Source organism: Mycothermus thermophilus, assembly GCF_041956435.1.
Source record: "Mycothermus thermophilus strain CBS 625.91 unplaced genomic scaffold VTJ04scaffold_5, whole genome shotgun sequence".
In the NCBI taxonomy this organism is placed as follows: domain Eukaryota; kingdom Fungi; phylum Ascomycota; class Sordariomycetes; order Sordariales; family Chaetomiaceae; genus Mycothermus; species Mycothermus thermophilus.
This window is the reverse complement of record NW_027191431.1, coordinates 756,074-770,422: the sequence shown is the minus strand read 5'-3', so window position 1 is coordinate 770,422 and position 14,349 is coordinate 756,074. Positions and strand designations below refer to the sequence as shown.

General features: G+C 55.7%; 6 protein-coding genes across 6 annotated transcripts; 4 read left to right on the top strand and 2 right to left on the bottom strand.

Annotated features, from left to right (window-relative positions):
- Positions 1 to 728: 728 nt before the first annotated feature.
- VTJ04DRAFT_7311 (uncharacterized protein) lies at positions 729 to 1,382 on the top strand (the record flags this gene model as incomplete). Its single annotated transcript, XM_069365625.1, has 1 exon — positions 729 to 1,382. One exon carries the CDS (start codon positions 729 to 731, stop codon positions 1,380 to 1,382), a length of 654 nt encoding a protein of 217 aa, XP_069216640.1.
- A 200-nt stretch (positions 1,383 to 1,582) lies between these two features.
- On the top strand, positions 1,583 to 2,398 carry VTJ04DRAFT_7310 (uncharacterized protein; the record flags this gene model as incomplete). The annotated part of the gene is made up of 1 exon (XM_069365624.1): positions 1,583 to 2,398. The coding sequence occupies one exon, from the start codon at positions 1,583 to 1,585 to the stop codon at positions 2,396 to 2,398; it is 816 nt and encodes a 271-aa protein (XP_069216639.1).
- Positions 2,399 to 3,064: 666 nt separating this feature from the next.
- Positions 3,065 to 6,022, top strand: VTJ04DRAFT_7309 (uncharacterized protein; the record flags this gene model as incomplete). Its single annotated transcript, XM_069365622.1, has 1 exon — positions 3,065 to 6,022. The coding sequence occupies one exon, from the start codon at positions 3,065 to 3,067 to the stop codon at positions 6,020 to 6,022; it is 2,958 nt and encodes a 985-aa protein (XP_069216638.1).
- A 467-nt stretch (positions 6,023 to 6,489) lies between these two features.
- VTJ04DRAFT_7308 (uncharacterized protein) lies at positions 6,490 to 7,773 on the bottom strand (the record flags this gene model as incomplete). The annotated part of the gene is made up of 1 exon (XM_069365621.1): positions 6,490 to 7,773. One exon carries the CDS (start codon positions 7,771 to 7,773, stop codon positions 6,490 to 6,492), a length of 1,284 nt encoding a protein of 427 aa, XP_069216637.1.
- A 1,641-nt stretch (positions 7,774 to 9,414) lies between these two features.
- Positions 9,415 to 11,703, top strand: VTJ04DRAFT_7307 (uncharacterized protein; the record flags this gene model as incomplete). The annotated part of the gene is made up of 1 exon (XM_069365620.1): positions 9,415 to 11,703. One exon carries the CDS (start codon positions 9,415 to 9,417, stop codon positions 11,701 to 11,703), a length of 2,289 nt encoding a protein of 762 aa, XP_069216636.1.
- Positions 11,704 to 12,512: 809 nt separating this feature from the next.
- Positions 12,513 to 13,738, bottom strand: VTJ04DRAFT_7306 (uncharacterized protein; the record flags this gene model as incomplete). The annotated part of the gene is made up of 3 exons (XM_069365619.1): positions 12,513 to 13,168; positions 13,309 to 13,362; positions 13,435 to 13,738. 3 exons carry the CDS (start codon positions 13,736 to 13,738, stop codon positions 12,513 to 12,515), a joined length of 1,014 nt encoding a protein of 337 aa, XP_069216635.1.
- Positions 13,739 to 14,349: the final 611 nt, after the last annotated feature.

The window sequence follows — 14,349 nt, the reverse complement described above, 5'->3', positions numbered from 1 at the left end:
GGCCGTTCCGCCTAGCGGCTTAGCATCTGAACTAAATCAATCATCTGTTGTTTTTTCGTCTTTTTATTTTCCACGCTACCAGGGTAAGTGTTCTCTGGTCGCTGGCAAGCTACTCCATCTCACGATCCAGCTTCGCTCCATAATTTACGTAAATACCTTATACTAAGCAGAACTTTAGATATCTGATGAAAGCCTCCAATATACTATTGTATCTTACTAATAACTTTATCGCCTGATATGACGAGAGGTTCACCACCTCACATTGACGCCATTTCTCTTCTCTCCACATCAGACGTCAACACGGGTAATATCAGGATGCTTCACGTATTTGTCTTGAAGTGTCCATTTCTCTGTTTCCGCAGACATAAAAAGCAACACGCCTCCAGAATCTGCCTTTCTCACCTCGCTTTCCCATTTCCCTATCACCGCTATTTACCTGTTGGTCCAGATTTCACATCGAAGTGCTTGCCTCGAATATCCACCAGCCTTGAGAGCGTTGTGGTTGCGTATTTTCCAGAGTTCTGCAATTGTCTTTAGAAGGTACACGAAACTCTTGATTATCTCCAGTGTCTTGAGACCGGCACTAATTTACCCTCGTGAAGAGCACCAAACAATGTCCTCCCCCGTCGTCAAACCCCTCTGCCTCCGCCGTGAAGGACGCTCCTGAGGCCCCTAATCTCTCTGTTGGGCCCGTCGGCCAAGATGACGGCAAAGGCAACGCTGGAGCAATGGTGTCATCAAACACCAAAACCTTCCCCCTCTTCAGCAAATTCCCTCAAGAGATCCAGGATCTTATATGGGAACATTGCAGCATCCCGACATCTCCTTGTGTCCAAGCCGTAACATTACACTTTATCAAGCCCGACTACCGGGGGCCTGTCCCGAGGTTGGCACTGCCACGTTTGGACCTTGCCCGCTACTCGCACGCCTACCACGCGCGAGCCGAGGTTGCGATGGCATGCTCCTCCGCAGCCGTGGCCGCCGAGTGGATGGAATTGCAATGGGAACTACAAGAGGCGCCCGAGGTTCTCCGGATCGCCAGTGACGACGCCATCCCAGTTGAGCGCTTGAACGAAGGGAGAACCGTGGCCACAATCCACGTTCCACTCGCGAGAAATCGGCGGCGGTTTTTGAGGCCCGGAGCAAGGAGTTCCCAGGTTGGCGAATCCTCGACCCGGAGACTCAGGATCCATTTCAACCCGCAACAGGACATGATATGGCTCGATTGTCCGTTCGAGCCGTTGACGAGCTGGTGGATACGCCCGCGAACAGACGCCTTGCCTCATCCTTTCGACCCCCAGGGAAATCTCGATGATTTCCTTCCCGTTCAGCACCTCGCCCTGGAGTTCGACGAGGTGACCTTTGGGAAAAAAATGTTCTGAATGTGAACATCTGGCTTCGGAGTGGAGAAGATGGGGGAGTTGGGTCGCCGATCAGCGTCTTAATAAGGACGATCCCTCGTGGAAGCCACCGTTGTGTGTCTTGTGCGCGGCAACTTGACGAAGTGGCCTTGTCAGACCTCGACAAGTCCCAAAAGTGGGAAGCCCGCAAATGGCTCGCATACAGTTCGGTGAGGGCCGTCATGGAATACTTTTGGCGGGGTGGCCAAGATATCGCAGAGCTCCGGCGACGCCTGACCACCGCCAATGCCGAACCGAATGAACCTCACGACCAGGATTCTCTCCAGAACGTCCTGCCACTCCTCTCCAGAGTTTACAGCGTCATGAAACATATTCAAGGCATGATCCCGGAGGAGGGGGATGATCCATTCCTTGGATTCTACCGAGGCAGGGTCGACGCCTGCGAATATGAAGACATGACGGTCAAGGGGAGTCGTTGCATGTGTGAGGGCCCCGGCCTCCCAGGACATTTCACCTGGGAACAATTGCAGCGCTTACACAAACCCGCGATTGTTCCATGGGAATTCGAGAAAACGGGAAACCCAATTTGCTACGCAGGCGAACCCAAGCCTGGGGGCCATGAGCGATCGTGGGGTGGCAACGCCGACCTTGCGGCGAGCTTCTGGCCCAACATCATTCCACATCTCAAGGCCCAGTACCTCATCGACCGGCGGATTATGCTACGGCCGGGAGCAAGGATCCCACCGGGAGCCAGAACGTTTCGAGGCAACGGCAGCCTCGTTGTGGAGGTGCCGTTCCCAGCGAACCGGGAACTGGAACGAGGGGGCCAGGATGACGTTCGGGTGTACCCGGAGGCCGGGGAGATGGGGGGAAACACCTTCGATCTGGCCCGCCATGTGCGCGAGATGATGATGAAGAGGTCTCGTCTGCCAAGGATTCCGGAGCCGGTGTATTACGCCTTCATCCCACAACAACCAGAGCAGACGTCACTCTCCGTCGCGGTTCCGGAGACCCGGGTGTTGACAATCATCGAATGAGGGCCTGGTGGCTCGATGGATAGATCGGGAGACAGCTTTTCATGGGTTGGAGGTTTGAGACAAGGGGCGCTGTGTAGAATTCTGTACGGCTACCTAACCCGATGTGCTGCCAAATGATGCTCTTTCGCTGTTGAGTCTGCTGTCTCCTGCAGAACACCGGCGTAGCCCAAAGCCCTATCCGACACAAAAGCCCTAGCCCTACGTCATCCATAGGCACCTGAGATGCCCAAGGCACTGCACACCCGCCCATCACAGGCGTTAAATGGGCATTCGGCGCCAGACACGCGGCGCGACGGGGTCGTGTCAGGGCGCATGACAGGCGGAAGCCAAGACATGCATGTCCTTGATGTGGGACGGACCCGCTGGACAGGCGTGTCCGAGTCAACCACGTTGCCAAGGCCCGCATTCCAGGGCTGCTCTGGGCTCGCTTGTCGCCCAACCGGCCCAATTGGGAAATAGCGTAAACAAACACCCCCTGGCGTGGCCCCGTGCAGAGGACAGTGGGGAAACGGAGCTGCTGCCTGTGCCCATCCCAGCAAAAAGCACTGACCTCGCTGTTGCTGTTGCTCCTGGGATTTTTTTCATGCTGGTTGCCATGGGTTTTGCTTCACCAGAGAACTTTCGTTGTTGAGTTGTCGAGACAAGTTTGTGTTGAGCAGCAAGAAGATGGAGGCCAATTCGGATCTCCCGATTGCGCTGCGGCGCACCAGACGGAGTTTGGGCCCATCGCAAGCAGCATCCCAAATGTCAGAAATAACCGTCAAGACATCACAAAAATCCAGTACTATCTCTCCGGCACGCAAACCGGCAAACCAGCAGACATCTTCCCAGACACCACCGTCCAGAAGGAAATCTGTCAAGTTCACCAACCCAACTCCGGGGAGTTCCAGCCGCCGCCAGTCTACCGGTCTTACCCCAGCTATCCGCCGAACCACCCTCTCCACCCCTCAACGGCGGCGGTCTACCCCAGCCAAACCCTCCGCCTCTAGCAGCCAAAAGACCAGTAGTAGCGGCAGCGGAATCCCGGGGCTGAACCTCTATAGCCATGAGAGCCCGTTCAGCGGAGAGGTCCGGTTCCTCCCGCTCCGCCAGGTGCTCGATGGGCGTATCGTCCGGAGGATCCGCCGCAACGGGCTGAGCGAGGAGATGAATGCGATAATGGCGGAGAAGCGGCGGCGTGCGAAGGAGACCAAGGCCGAGATCGAGCGTCTGAAGGCGGAGCTGGCCGAGAAGGACGCCGAGATCGAGCGGCTCCATGACGAGACGGTGGTGATGGACACGGGCCGACTGTGGGCTCTCGAGCAGGAGATTGCGGCGTTGAAGAAGGAGCTCGAGAACCGGACAGGGATCGACCAGGCGCCGGGCAGTCCGGTCGACGATGAGGAATGGGTGGACGCTTCCGAGACCCCGGACACGGATCGGTACGGGGATTTGGTGGTGGATGATGGCGCGGATTTTGGTGAATCAACACGGGGCGACTTGTTCTCAAGCACACCCAGCAAACGGAGGGTGGTGGGGGCATCATTCCCGACCCCTCCGGCAACGAGTCCCGAACCGCAGCCTGCCCCTACCCCTTGTCGCCGGCAACCCTCACGGTTAAGCGTGGCGGTCCAAACCGACGTCACAGACTCAGAGAAGCAGCTGCTGGAGGAGGAGCTCGAATCCCTCAAGCTCGAAGTTGCCAAGGTGACGGCCAAGCTGGAATCATACGCCGCTTTGGAGTCCCGGCTATCCGAAAAACTCGCGGCAGCAGGATCTTCTCCCGAACCTTCCTCCACTTCATCATCATCCAGCTTAGAAGACCGCCTCACCCACATCCTGCAATCCCTCTCCGACAAGACCGCCGCCCTCGCCACCATCAACACCTCCCTCACCTCTCTCGGCTTCCCCGGCTCCGACCCCATCGAGATCATCGACTCCCTCCGCTCCTCCCTCCGCTCCGCGCGCCTCGAGCTCGAATACCTCACCCCGGGCGAGCTCACCCTGCCCCTCACCGGCGCCGGCGCCGAGGTTCTGCACCTCCTCCTCGTCCGCCTGCGGTCCCTGGACGCGCAGAACCGCGACCTCGAGGACTCGGTCGACGAGTACCAGGCCACCGCGCACTCCCTGCGTGAGCAGCTCTCGGCCCGCGTCACCGCCATGGATGATCTGGCGGACAAGCTGACGACCGCCGAGCGTGCCGGGCGTGATAAGGATGAGCGGATTGCTGAGATGCAGTTTGCGTTGCATGACAAGGATCAGCGCATCAAGGAGGTGGAGGGCAGCGTACGGGAGAAGGAGGAGCTTATTTCAGAAATGCAGGAGGATATTCGCGAGAGGGATGAGCAGATCGCCGAGCTGGAGGAGACTGTCCAGGAGAAGGAGCAGCGTATTGAGGAGATGGGAGGGGTTGTCCGTGAGAAGGATGGCCGGATCGCTGAGATGGAGGAGGCCATCCAGGAGAAAGACGAGCGTATCGAGGAAATGGAGGGTGTGGTCCGCGAGAAGGATGAGCAGATTGAGGAACTGAAGGAGAACATCGAGGAGATGGAGGGCGTCGTCCGCCAGAAGGACAGCCGGATTGAGGAGCTGGAGGAGAGCGTCGAGGAGATGGAAGGTATCATCCGACAGAAGGACAACCAAATTGCGGAGCTGGAAGAGGCCGTTGAGGAGAAAGAAGAGCGAATCGAGGAAATGGAGGGAGTTGTCCGGGAGAAGGACGAAAAGATCGCCCAGGTGGAGGAGGCCGTCCGTGACCGTGACCAACGCATCTCGACGATGGAGGAATCCTCACGGCAAAAAGATGCCCGCCTCTCAGAGATGGAAGAGACCCTCCACAACAAAGACGAACGCATCGCCGAGATGGAAGAAACCATCCACACCAAAGACGCCCACATCTCCGAAATGGAAGGCATCATCCGCGAAAAGGACTCCCAAATCACCGACCTCCGAACCACCATCCAGGAGAAAGACGAACGCATCTCCGAACTCGAGTTCTCCCTCACCCGCCTCAAGCACGCCTGCGACACCTACACCCGCGACATGTCCGAGCTCGAATCCCTCGTCACCCGCCTCGAAACCGACCTCAACACCGCTACCCAAACCAACTCCGCCCTCACCACCCAACTCGCCGACAAGTCCTCTGCCCTCTCCTCCCTCCAGCGCGACCTCGCTGAGGCCCGTGACCGGCAGATCCAGCTGCAAACCGAGCTGGACACGCTCGCCGCGACGCACGCAAAATCCCTCGAGGCGCACGAGGAGGAGATGGATCGCGTCGAGGACGCGCTGCGCGAGGCGGAGGAGTCGGTCCGCCGGCTGACGGAGGAGAATAAGTGGCTTGCCGAGGCGAAGAGGCGGGCGGAGGAGGTGGTGGGGAGCATGAACGCCGCGTTGGCGGGGGTGATGAGGTTCGGAGAGGGGTTTCTGAAGGGCTCCGCCATGGGAGCGCCCGCTGTTGCTCCGGAGTGGAACAAGCGCGGGCTTGATAGCCAGCAGAGCACGCTGGTGCAGGGAGGCGAGGAGGAGGAGCAGGCAGCGGTTGTGGAAAAGAAGGAGGGGAGGGCAAGGAAGAGGAGGAAGTATGATAGCGGGCTTGGGTTTATGGAGGAGGAGGAATTCGAGGGGGTGAGCGTCGTGCCGGAGTGAAAATGATTTTGGGAAGTAATTTGGGAGGCATCTCTTCTGGGTCGGTTGCAATATTTTGGGCACATAATGTTTTGGATATTACGCATTTCGTGTATACTCGTCGTTTCATTTCCAGCTTCATATGCATTCCATCGAGCCTCTGTCATCATAATTGAGTAGAGAGTTGCCGTTCGGCGAGATTACTCTAACATTTGTGCCAAACCCCTCTTGAAATCATCGCACCACCAAAACCATCTGACCAACGCCATGTTGAAAGCAACGCCAGAGATGTCTTGAGAAGTCCCCTTTCCTCAGCCTTGCCAAGCGAATGAATCCCTTCAGACCTCCAAAGAACCAAGTATCTTCCTTTCACCTTCCCGCCTTTGTCCGTTACCTGATTTCCTCCCATCAAAGCAACCCCGAGGATATCGATCTCCTCGGAGCGCTAAGCAGGCAGGGTGACACGTGCGATAGGGTAAAAGGCCGCCTCAACACCATATATGGAACAGCATTGGTCCTCGAGGATGCGGGATGGGAGCCCACCGCAGCACGAAGGCGGGAAATGGACCAGAGGTGCCATTGACCCAGTCCTTGGGGATCGGTTCCCCCGCCCCTTTCTCGGAGAAGGCCATCGCTCTCTTATCATCATCATCTCTGTTGTCGGTATCGCAGAGACCGATGGCCATCACGGCAAGCTTGATGTCTTGGCGAAACTGGATCGCATTCCAGGCCAGTTGGCCCCTGAGGTTTTTGTTGAGGTTGTAGGATCGGGCCCCTATCACGTTGTAGCCGACCCTCCCACATGCCTCGAGATATTCCACCTTTGAGGGATCCTGGATTGAGATAATTTGGTTGCTCTGTTCTCCAAACAGCCCAAGGAGATCAATCCCCGGCAGCTCGGACGGAGCGTTGGTCTCAAGACGGCGGTAATATAAGACCAAGGGCCAGTGGCGTTGTCGGATGAGCACCGGCGACGGTTCGATCAGGATGCCGCACTCCCGGTATCTGCGAACATCATACAAGATGTCATTGAACAAGGCGATTTGGGCACGCAGACCATCCGGACGTTTGATTCTCCCGAGGTCCAGGGCGTCTCGAATCTCCTCCCAGACCTCACAGTCCTTGATGAAGACGTCACAGTCGATGAGGATGGTGTCGGTCCGATGATCAAAATAGAGAATGGGGTGGTCCCTAAGCCACCGGAGGTCAAGCTGGCTGACGTAGATGCAGCATGAGCGAGCAGCAGCGCGCGCCTCGCGGCACACTGTTTCGATGTGGCATGTCCGACCCATCACGTCGTGCAATTTTTTCCTGAGCGCGCCATCCGTGTAGATCCTGATAAGTTTCCGATAAAAGTGTGTGTGGCACTCCACAAACAGGCTCATGCGGAGCAGACGCCGAGGCAGGCAAAGTTCCCAGATGCGAGCTCGAAGTTCCGTGGGCAGCGAAGCGAACTGGGGGAAGTATGCCGGCTGTGGAGGGGTGTTGGCGGCGATGTACTGAGCCCACAGGGTCGTCGGATCTGTCGATTCGTCGGAACTTGCCGTTTCCTCGGAACCGGACTGAGCAGGAGTCGTGGGCTGATCTGAGTCGGTCAATGAGTGGAAACTGACCCAAGCAGTCAGCAGCGACGAGTTCGCCGACGAGCTTGGGGCCAAAGCGGCGGGCTCAGCAGCGACGGGAGCGGCGACGGTCGCTGCGCCGGTCGCTGAGCCGGCCGACTCGCCGATCAGCCCATCGCTGTTCTCAACAGTCGGCTGAGTGGTCGCCATGGTGGTTTCCAGGGTGTCGGGTACTTGGAGTTGTCGGTTTTCCGTTCGACAGAGGTCGAATTGGAGAGAGTCGACTTGAGATTCATGATCACGGCTATGTACTCGGTCAATCACGCGGTCTGTGCTTTCTCGCGGGTCCTCGCGGGTCCTCGCGGGTCCTGTCAGGTCCGGGCGGTTGTCGAGGATTGTCGAAGATTGTTACGGGTCCTCGGCGCCCTCGTTAAAGCGGGGACGTGAGGAGAGGGGTGATGTTGAATGAGTGAAGGAGAATTGAGTGAGTATATTTGAATTGTATTGTAAAGTGATGATAAGGACGAATCATATAATGATGAAGATGAGGCACTGGAAACCGTATCTAGTTCCTGAGAGGCAGAAAGGAGGTCTGCAACACTAGGTAGACTCAATAAGTATGACGAGCATGTTCGGCCTGGAGAACATGAGATACCGACAGGAATATATTGATGCATAGCACCTCCAGATCAGGATATAGCAGTGTACTGCTTCACTCGGCGTGTTCCCCCCTGTCCTACGGAGTAGTTCATCGAGTTTCAAACAACATCCCAAACCTCCCCGCCTTTGACTATTCTACACTTTGTCTTCCTCATGTTTTGACTTTATCCTCTTGTTCTCAGGGACACTTAAGCTGTTTGTTTACTTAATCTCGTGGAGACGGGATGCTGACACACCTGGCAGAGCTGCTGAGCCGCATGACGTCATTGGCAGGCTGCATGCTGATGGACAGCATTCCTCATCCATATGTTCGCACATCGGTGCCCGGGACATAGTATGTTGATGGAAACGGGCCATTACATATATAACTAGGTGAGCATTTGGGCGTACAAAAAAAAAAAAAGGAAAAAAGGTACGGTTTGTGCGAACCGCTGCAATCCCGTGATCCTGAAAGAGGATCCAACGTTGATGCAGGTACAGTGTGTCCCTCCTTTGTGTGTACACTGTATCTCTAGCGCCTTTCTCCCAAGCAAGAGCACTCTGTGAAGCACAATGCACCCAGATTTACGAGTGTGTATGTCAGTTTGACAATATCGTTAGACTTCATGCATCTCAAATCCTTCAAGTAGTTCAATCTTTGGCTTGCATGATGTGTATGCACAGAGACCCTCATTCATTTTTGTGGCGTCTTTCTGTCTTCATGGAAGAGCAGGTGCACACTGTGATACACCTGTTCCGTGCTCTGCCTCGTGCTTGGCACGTCTCCAGGTCCCCACATTTCCACATCTGCATGGCCCGCATCGTTGGATCCCGTCTCCAAACGCACTTCACCTCACAGCACGCGAGCAAAACTTCTAGATTTCGCCCGCTCTGAGCAAGACGCAACTCACGACAACCATGCTCAAACCAGTTCCACCTAACGCATACAGTCCCTTCTGATATATGTTTCCAATTGATACCTGGACCTATTTCGTTGAGATCCAGAGACGCCTCGATCGAATCTAAACCCGATTGAACTTGTCCAAGCAAGCTGACGCCAGTTCCAAGCTCCCAAACTGCCCAACGTCCGTCCTGACGCCATCCTGACATCGTGACACCGCCAACCTAATGATCCGAGGCCAGCCTGGGGTTTCATACATTTTTGAAAAACTGCCTACCTACCTGATTCCTCTGCTCTGTTTCTAACTCGCTATGGCCAAACGAATTGAGCCCATCTATTTATGGGGTTTCTGCTTTGAAACCCAGCAGCACCAGCGCTTCAACAACACATGGGCTTGTGCCTTTCATACCAGCTGGTATACGAATGAGGACCACCCCCTTTGGGATGACATTGATGATGCCAGCAAGAAGCGTGAGATACGCTACGGAAACAACATTTGCGTGCTATTCCGAGTCCTCCTTCACTGCAAAGCTTTCTACAACCACAGCAGCTTGTGGCCTGCCGTTGGAAAGGGTTTCAACACCAGCCCAACAGTGGTGAGACAGACCGCCGAGATTCTCACCGAAGCTCGCAGGCGCCAACGGGACAAGCCATCCAAAGATGTCTCTGAGACTGCCAGAGCCGCGGACGACTGGATCGAGTTTCTCGACAATCGTGGCTTGCAGCCGACCCGCTTCCCCGCCGAACCCGCCATTGTTTACAAAGCAGCCGAGGAATTCTTCAGATCGCAAGAAAAGAAACTTCTCAACGCCGCTCACGTTCCCGTATCTCACTCGTACCGACCTTCATCTAACCCCAATCCTTATCCACCTCCGAGAAGCAGACTCGAGTCGACAGGTCCCACCTCAAATCAATCACCATCATCGACAAGTCGCACCTCCAATCCATTGTCGACAGGTTACACCTCAAAACCATCACAACCTTCGACCATGGCTTCAGATACAGCTCAGCCGACTTTGTCGTCATCCCTGAAGCGATCTGCCTCTCCGATCAGCCATCCGGCAAAGGCAAAACGCGTTTCTCTGGATACTCGTCAGCAGCAGACTGCCTCCACTACTACTGGACAGGACAAGGCATTGGATCAATTGCCCTCGATCAAGATCTCCAAGGGACCCAAGAACTCTCCAAAGTCATGTCCCCCACCACCGAACACGCAGCCGAACCATCTGGCGAAAAACGAGAAGAACGAGAAGGCCGAGGCATCCCCCCGGACATCGAGTATGTCCTCGCTGCCTGCCCCTCCCCCGGAGCGGTCTCAGCCTTCTGCGGGAGCGACTCTTCCAGATGCGGCTTCGGTTGTCTCTCAACCTGCACCCCCCTCTGATTCGAGTCATATCGCGCCGATCACAGATCCGACTCGACCGCCGATTTCGGTTCGAGGAATGGCCAAGTCCATGACCTCATCTCAGGCCGAATCGCCGACCAAGGCGGATGCTTCACCCCAGTCTGACCAAATTCATGAAGAGAAAGGATCTAATGATGTATCCACCGACACTCCTCCGGGTAGCAAGGCTCCGGAGAGCATGACTCCTGGTAGCACAGCTGTGAACGACAAAGTCAGTAAGCAGAAGCTTGCGCTTGAGGAACCGATCAAGCTTGTCCAGGCTTCCACCGGCTCTGGTTTTTCCACTGGCTCTGGGCCTTCTGCTGCCTCAGATTCATCCACAGTCTCTGGACCTTCCATGACCTCGGACTCTGCCACTGTCACTGGCACTTACGCGGCATCTGGCCCTCCTGCAGCTTTGGGAACTCCCACTGCATCTGGTCCTTCCACCAGCTCTGGTCCTGCCACTGCGTCGGGTTCTTCCATCACCCTTGGTCCTGTCACGGTGCCTGGTCCTTCGACCCCTCTTACTACTTCCAGTGGAGGCACCAGCAGACTTAGAGAAGATGTGACAGAGCTCAAGGCCAATATGAAGACCGCAACAAATGCTATCACAACCATGATGGACTCCATGCACGACATTGTGGATGGCTTGAACTCTCTTCAAGAAGAGATTGCCTGCCTTAATGATCAGCAAAAGAGTCTCGCCGCGACTGTGGAAGCCAGTCGCAGCAACATCGATTTGACCCCAATCCTCAAGCCCATCGAAGCCCTGACTAGCTCTCTGGACTGTTTCAAAACAGAGCTGGCAGAGGTCAAGAGAACTCAAGCTGAGATTCTCGATAAAATTCAACAACAGGCACCCCCGACCCCGGCCACCAACTCTACTGCCCAAATTGAAACCCTCATCCAGGCCCAAAACGCCACCATGGACAAGCTCCTCAAGGAGATGGCTGCTTTGCGCAAAGAGCAGCAGCAGCAACAACGCACCGCCACTCCTCAGTCAGCCACGCCGTTCCTCCAGCATCCCCAGCCGCAAAACATCCGCCAAGCTCTGGCTTTTGCAGAGCAGGACCTGCGCAGGCACCTTACCACGCTGCAGGCGCTGTACCATCGGGGCGGCGTCAGCCGGGCGCTGACGGAGCGCACCGCCGAGTTTATGGCCTTGTTGGGAAGCAGTGTGAAGGCTGCGCAGGCGGGAAGGACGGAGGTGTGATGGCTGGATGATGTGGTCAGAGAGAGGGAGAGATGGTGTGGGTAGGGGGCGTTGCAAATGGGAAGAGGGATATCTGGTATTTATCAGATGGAATGGGGAATTTGCATTTTGGGGGATTTTCTGATGGAGAGGCAACGGGCTTGAGTTTTCCTCGCCTCATGCCGAGCTCCCATACCTTCATATTTCTCCAGGCCGGCTCCGTCATGTTAGCGACGGAATGGTTTAGGCTAAGGCCAGGAGGGAGGGATTCTTTGCTACATCATCTACATCATATTACTTGGCGGCACTGGGGTTCACCAAAATCACTTCCCTGATGCTGGGCTTCTGGCCCTCGCCTCTCTGAAGAGGTTAGCACAGGGAAGTCCGGTGAGCCACACGGCCGTACACATTTATGGGTTCGTAGAAGCTCAACTGGTGGAGCTTCGTCATGAGAACCTTAGTTTCGCCTTCTGGCTGATTGCCCGATGGATCGGGACATCCTTTGGAAGCCAGGTTCGGGCAGAAAGAATGATTACTCGACTTTGGACGGTGATTTTATGGGCGGTATCGCAAGGCTTTGTGTCGTGGATCGCAAGCGTCATGGATCGATCACAAGGCGTTGAGTCCCGGAAAGGCCCGCCGAAGGAACACACATGGTAACATGGCGTTGATAGACAGCTATCCTTCTCACGTAGCTGGGCTTGATTGCCATAGAATGTTGTGATCACGCTTTTATTCCGTCCCAGGTTCGCATGATATCCTCTTTTTTATGTGAACCTCTCTGCCAGGCTTCTTTATCCATCCAAGTGTTTGCCGAACTCGAGTCTCTCTCACCTCGAATCCTTGATCTTAATCTGATCTCCTCCCCAATCCTTCAAATGCACCTCCACAGGCTCTGATCCGTTACGTATGATCACCAGGTGGAAATCCTCGCCACCGGGATTACTCACTCTGCCTTGATCTTCATAATTTCCCAGCTCACCCCTCTGTTGATTTTCATAAACACCGGCTTCATGGTTTCCCTTTCCTGAAAACCAGGCAGCCTCAAGGTCGACACCCTCCCCCCATCCTCCCATTTGAGCTTGACCTTGACCAGGATAATTTGGCTGGCCATATACATTGGCGAAGTTACGATGTCCAACCCCCTCTGCCATGTTCCTGTCGGTGGCGTAATCGTTCACAAACTGATGCTCCGTCCAGGGAGGGATGAAGGCGAAATCCCCTGCGGCAAGGTCGTGGCGCTCGGGTTGCTCGTCGTCGTCGTCATACCCTTCCTCTTCCTCCCCCACCACCTCGTCGCTCCGGAAGTTGGTCTCATAATTGCTGTTGGCGTCGTCGTCGTCGTCGTTGTTGGTGGTGGTGGTGGTGTTGTTGGGATTGTCGGAGCTGGTTTGGGGATTCCGTTTCTTGGTTTTGAAGATATTGCTGGACGCGCGCGGCTGGGTGAGGAGCACGCCGCGGCCGGAGACGGTGTAGATTATTGCTTCTGTTTGAAGTGGAGTGTGTGAGTATGTCGGTACATGTGATGCATCGCATTCAAGGGGCTTCTGGATCACGTAGCAGGCTGTGACTGCATATGAAGCCGCGATAACTCCCATGCTGAGGTGCGGATAAAATGTAACATACCTTGCTCTCCGTAGTGGCGGATGGTTGTGCAAGACCCCGGCTTGAGGACGAGGACTAAATGACGGGTTAGGGATGTTGTCTGACATGAGACTCTTGAGACGGCATGTGTATCCCGAGAACGCTCACCTGAAGCACACATGGCATCGGACCGGCCAACGACTGCATTGCGGTGGAAGACGCGGACGCCGGGGCGGAGAAGATTACGGCGTGGTGGTGGTGTCCCGTTTCTTCCAGACGTTGTTCGTTCATTGTCTTCTTCATCTAACGACCGGGGTAGCGGTATAGGTGATGGTGGTGGATCGGAAGCCCAGATGTCTTGGGCTTTTGTCACGGACACGGAGCTGGGCAGGACCATGGGCAGGATCTCCTGGATGATGGGGAGAATGGAGGCCATTTTGGAGAAGTAGGACTCGGCTGTGCTGAATTGCATTCGTGTTTTGTGTCGATGGGGTTGGAATGTAGGGGTGATTCGCAGTCGGTGATTTAAACGGCTTGGTTGTTATGTGACTTGGTGTGGCATCCCAGTTGGTGACGGTGAGCTGAGATGTGAGGCTTCAGTGAGTTGAACAAATAAATATAAGAGGTGAAGACGCGCTGGGCTGAGCTGAGCTCCACTGCCCAACCTCCTTCACCGTTGTCCAGTTGGGCTGTAGTTACGGTCTAGACGCCCAAGGGGGCTCTGGTCCCGAGTTTGGCTTCCTGCAGCGAAGAGCCCCATGCAAGGAAAAGTAGCGATGAGTCGGGAGGAGATGAGGCTCAATAAGCTGACAGCGATGAGTTTGAAGTGAGCTGCCGCACTTTCATGTCGTCAGCACCCCAGCCAGGAAACCGCGTGAACCTCAGACCCTGAGCTTCCCATATCTAACCCTGATCCAGGGTTGTGTGGGAGGGCACGCCCGGACGGGCTGGGCATTCGGGATCCATGCCGTGCGGGGGTAAGTGGGTCCGGATGACGATCGGGGTGCCCCACCTTCCTCGGGGGTCGCCTTCCGGCTGCTGCAGCGGGCGTGGGGCTGGGCTGAGTGATGTGAGTGTCGCCTC